The sequence below is a fragment of the Bactrocera latifrons genome, unplaced genomic scaffold (genome assembly GCF_001853355.1).
Source record: "Bactrocera latifrons isolate USDA-ARS-PBARC rearing strain unplaced genomic scaffold, ASM185335v1 scaffold_168, whole genome shotgun sequence".
Taxonomy (NCBI): Eukaryota; Metazoa; Arthropoda; class Insecta; order Diptera; family Tephritidae; genus Bactrocera; species Bactrocera latifrons.
In genome coordinates, this window is record NW_017535163.1 from 582,487 (window position 1) to 587,766 (window position 5,280).

The 5,280-nt window shown below is 43.0% G+C and overlaps 1 protein-coding gene across 1 annotated transcript in view; it reads right to left on the reverse strand.

Annotated features, from left to right (window-relative positions):
• Positions 1–5,280, reverse strand: part of LOC108966633 — a 142,845-nt gene that overhangs the window by 18,274 nt on the left and 119,291 nt on the right. The window contains exons 9-10 of the mRNA XM_018929635.1: positions 2,426–2,579; positions 1,059–2,033 (exon numbers count right to left, since the gene is read on the reverse strand). Of these exons, the coding sequence (XP_018785180.1) occupies positions 1,059–2,033; positions 2,426–2,579 (1,129 nt within the window). The remainder of the gene's footprint in view (positions 1–1,058; positions 2,034–2,425; positions 2,580–5,280) is intronic.

Sequence of the window (5,280 nt, forward strand, 5' to 3'; positions counted from 1 at the left end):
TTTTTTTTAAATAAATTTAATTTTGTTTAAATTATGAACAGCATATCCTCTAACCACTTATAAATATGCAAACATTTAAGGTGAATAAATAGGGCCCTCATAGCAGCCATAGTGCCACTTTGTAACGCCGCCCTTCGCATATACATATGCAAATACATACATATGTAAATTTATATATGCACACACATACATACATACGCTGCGCCAATGAAGGATATATACAGAGGCATATTAAGTGCCTCGGCAGCTTTGCTTTTGCCATTGAAAGAGGCGTGAGTGCGAGATTTTTTCTTTCAATTTTATTTTTCCTGCACACACGCACATTTTAAGTATACATTATATRTACATATGTGGGTGCTGCTGAGTGCGCTTTGGTTTTTGAGTCAACGTTGACCTTTTGACATTAATTAATTTGTGCAAAAAACGCTGRCACGGCACAAGTGCGCACGGCGTCGCTGCTGCTCGATTGGGGTAATGGCAAAATTTTAATTGAATTTTTTAGCACTGTGGCTGGAGTGACTCGGAAAGGTGCTTGAAAATGCAGATGAAAAAGGTGAAAGAACGTCAGCGAAATTAAATGTGTGTGCGTGAAGTTTGGAAAGACAATATCATATGATTTACTTGCAGATAAAGTAACTGAAATGAAATTCATAAAGACAAAGCAAAACAATAATAAAGGGAACAATAATTTAGGCCTTTCGGAGGAGGAGTCGAAAAGGAATTTTCGTATTTCTGCTCGAAATTACGACTGCAACGACATCTGTTGAWAAAATACGAAAACACATTTTCGACTACCCAATATATTGGTTATTACATTCATACTTTATACACAAGCACAGCAACTCATTAAAGATGCAGTTAAATTGATAAACTGTCGAAATAACTGGGCCTTCACTTCATTACCGTAAGCGAAATGCTTCGGAGATTTGCGAAATCTGGCCACAGGAAAACAAGCAGAATTTTAGCAATGCACAGCATCACACATTGAATAAATAAACTACGCCCCCCCACCCGCTTACAATCTACTGTTAAAATATTAGCAATCGGTGCGCACTCACCTGCCGGCTGTATGTGATACCAACAGGGCTCGCTGTGGCCCATCGCATTGCTGGCCACGCACGAGATCGCGCCGAAACTATCGTACGAATCAATGTGGTAGCTGTAGATGTTGTTCAGCGGTGGCGCCGCTGGTGGCTGCGTGGTCATCGACACACCGGCCATTGGACGATGATGTTGTTTTTTGTGCAGCGCTGCCGTGAGTCGTTTGCGTTCGGCCAACTGAAATTGATTGCCATGTGGGAGCATGTCATGAGCGCCGCCACCCAGCAGCCCACCACCACCGCCGATGCCGCCAGCCATGCGGCCTTGTTGCTGATGTTGGTGCGCCAAAAATTGCTGCTGTTGCTGTTGTTGTGGATGTGTGTGCTGTGCGTGTTGCGGCTGCAGCAGTTGTTGCTGTTGTTGTCGGTTATCTAAATGATTTTTATAAATCATATTCGAATAAACCATTTGGGTGCGGGGCACGCTTGCRAYCRCATCGTCGCCRAGCTCCGCATCCTCCTCATYRTCGTTGTTGTTGTTAGTGTTTTCTATAAATTCACCATCATCRTACTCATCGACATATTGGTGGGGCGGCATTTGCTGTTCGTCGACATCTTCGAAACGAATGTTGGACCATGCGCTTCCGGCGACGTTGCCGCTGCCCAATACACTGGCGGCCGCCGCAACACGTCCATGCCGGCCGAGTAGAAATTTTTGCGCATGACCATGCTTCCGCTTGCTACGCTGATAATATCCGCCGGATGTGTGCCCTCCAGCTGCACCACCAACATCCGGATACAGCAGTAGCGGCATAGYGGCCGGCGCCGTCGCCAACGTTGCGGGCAATTCGATGAGCCTCTCTAGTGAATTGTTGAAATGCCATCTGTAATTTAGATTATCAAGTGGATTCGAGTCCACTTGACACGTAATGTTGATGGTCTGCTTGAGGGCGGCGCGTATGGTCGTCGACTCGGCTTTGCATACGGGCGGATCTGCGGGCGAAACACATCACAGAGTTGATTAGATCGTGGGTTGAATTGCGTTGCGTTTGCGGCATAATTTTAAATATTTGCATACAGTCACGTGTCTAATTGATTGTAATGACTAGCTTAGGGGCATAAACGTGATTGTAAAATACAAAATAATGAGGGATAAAGTACATAAACAGGGGGTTACGTTCAGTTATGTGGGTTTTTAGTTGAGTGAGTGCAACAGAAAACATAGTCGGTAAGGAAAATTATTTTGATATTGGTATTCAAGTATTTGCTAACATTTGTATRTCTGGTATTTTAGGTAAGGTTGAAATAATCGAGGAAGTCAACTCAACCGAACACCTTCATGAACACGGTAACCTGTACGCCAGTTACCATTTCATCTCACTTACATTTCACATCCAAATAGACTTCATTGCTGGACACGCTCCCTTGTATATTTGTGGCACGACAGAAGTACTGGCCGTGTGATATTTTCGAGATTCCTTGCAGCACGAGCGTCTGATTGGAGATAATAACGCCGCGTGAGAGATGCAGCTGTTTGTCCTGGAAGTAAATTAATATATAAATATTTTAATGGAAATCATATATTAAGAGTATTTATATTATCACAGAGTTCCTAGTGTTTCACGACCTCAACTACTTCCAATTCAATTTCTTTTAATAATAATTGGATTTGTCTCTAGTGAGGGCCTGTTTCTTGTAAATCAGGCTTCCCAACGCAAACCAAAATGTCACGCATATGCGCATATTTCAATATGTCATGGGAGGAGCTCCTAATGAAAATCCATTGAAGACATGTTTTTACCTATTTTTGGTAAAAACCCCTCCAGATGCCTTAACCTTGGAGTTTGGTGTAGAAAGCTCTTATATCATTACTGACACATATTCGAACTGGGGTATAAGTCGGAATGCAGAGAAAAGAAAAAGGAACTATACGAAAACTAGAAAGAAAATGGTAAAAAGGTATAGTGAAACTGAAATAAATGAGCTTTTAAGAGGTCACTGCTCAACCATATTAACCCAGACTGGGTGAACTATTTTTTATGCTGTGTGTGTCATTTACATTTTGTCATATTTCAAACACTTTGAAGCGTAAAATATCCATTTCGTACTTAAATCCTTGTCAAAGTCACTAGCGAGCACCGCAGAAAGGACATCGACTCCTTTCTTCCATTACCAACAGCACTTTGCACAAATATATTTATGTATATATAAACAGCTTAGGATTGTTGCTGATGGATTGATGGATTAAAGGCATAGAAACTGGGTGAAATATTAGAAAAAATGCAGGCCACKGGAGGCATTGCTACTGGCAGTGAAACCCTTTTCAAGTTACCCACAAGCTACACAGACCCAACACCTGTCATGTAACGGTTACTTAGCTCAATGACCATGGCCAGTAATGTATGCTGTCAACGAGTGAAACGTGGTGCAAAAGACGGTTGCAAAGTGAGTGGCAGCAGTAGAGGAAAATGGGCAGAGCACACGCCAAATATCATCAACGCCCGGGTGTAATGCTTTTTTTGCAACATTAAAAGTGAAGTAAGCGAAGGCCGGGTTGTGTGCGGTACTTGCTGCTGTTGAAAGAGTATGGTAATCTCCATTTATACCCACAAAACAAATTGCTTTCCATTCAATTTCTTCGAATTAGCGTGACAATGTCTGCTGCAATATAGTATACATATATAGGGTATGCATGTATGTCCATGAGCATAAACAACACACATCCATCTAGCGGATGAGCACTGCACCCTAATCCAGTTGCGACTTTTTGTAGCGACTTCTTCCGCTCCTACCGCAAACACTGAAGTGCTGACGCTTCAAGTGCGGTGAAGTATGCGAGTGGAGGAAGGCGAGTGATGGCGAAAGCAATCAGCAACATTCAGCGGCGAGCACGAATGTAGGGCTGAGGCATTTGAAAGTAGCGAAGTAGTGTGGCTCGGGCAAAACAAGCGTGGCAAGAGAGCAGGCAAGTAATGGCGACAAAAAGACAGTTGCGAGTCGCAAAAACCAAAAGGAGTACGAAAAAAGCTGAAAGGGTAACCAAGCATAGCACTCGGTGATGGATGTGCAAGCCAGTACAACAAAAACTATACGCTGCAGGATAACAAACCATTGGCAATGCACAACTGTATATTAACTGCATAGTATGCGGAGTAATCCGTATATGTTTGCCTGCCTGCCTGCGGAGGCGAAGTCATATTGGTGCGAGACAACCACGACGCCGTGTTGGCGGCTGAAAATCGAAGAAAATGTCAAACAAAAAATAAATGCAACACCGACTCGATCAGTGGAAAAACAAAGAGGGCAAACAGGGAAGATCAAATAGGCGAGCAGGCGAGTAGTCAAGCATCCTTCAAGCTGGCGAAAGCTGCAAAAGCAGTGGGCGTGCGAAGATGGCGCAGAAGGAGCAAGTGCATGCATGTGTGCCTTGGGTTTGGGGCAGTCGCCCGGCACGTCAGCTGAGTGCCTTTATTTATTACTTATTTATATGCGAGCGCGCTGCTGCATTGCATTATTTGCGAAGAGTAATGCAAATACCGGCAGCATAAGAAATGATAATAATAAATCTTAAAAATGTGCAACAACAACAAATGCATTTGCACCWCCTGCTGTGTGACTGTCTGCTGGCKCGCTTGTATGCTGCACATAAACTGTTTACAGGCAAACAAATACGCATTAAAGTGTGAGTCTACGCGGGRGGAGCACAAGCGGAGAGCTGCACATTTTTATGTTTATTGAGGAATTTTTAAAACATTTCTTCTTTCTCAATTCCATTTTCATGTGATTTCCTTGCTTATTTGCCATCAGTCTCCGGCTGAGTGGCTGTCTGACTAGTCGTTGCTACAAGCGCATAGGTGAGGCATAGCACAAATGCACYCACACAMATACACACCTGCTGATGCCTCATATAGATGGCTTTGATGAGTTTACAGATGAAATGATGTTTCCACATGCTGAGTGCCTCGGAGTGGTAAACAGGTACTTAAATATTTGCACTGCTACAAATTGGGGTAAGTGCGTGTAGCAGCATACATACATACATACGAGTACTATRCATATAAGTAGATGCATTAAAGGTGGTTGATATGTGTGAATATGCAGGCGAGTGCTTTACATAGCTAACGTATAAACGAATACTTAAGAAGCATTAGTAGAAAATTAGGAGTCCATGAGAAAAATATGCCATATGATCAAAATTGAACCGGGCCGGTCGACTTAGGCTATATATAACCTTTAACTT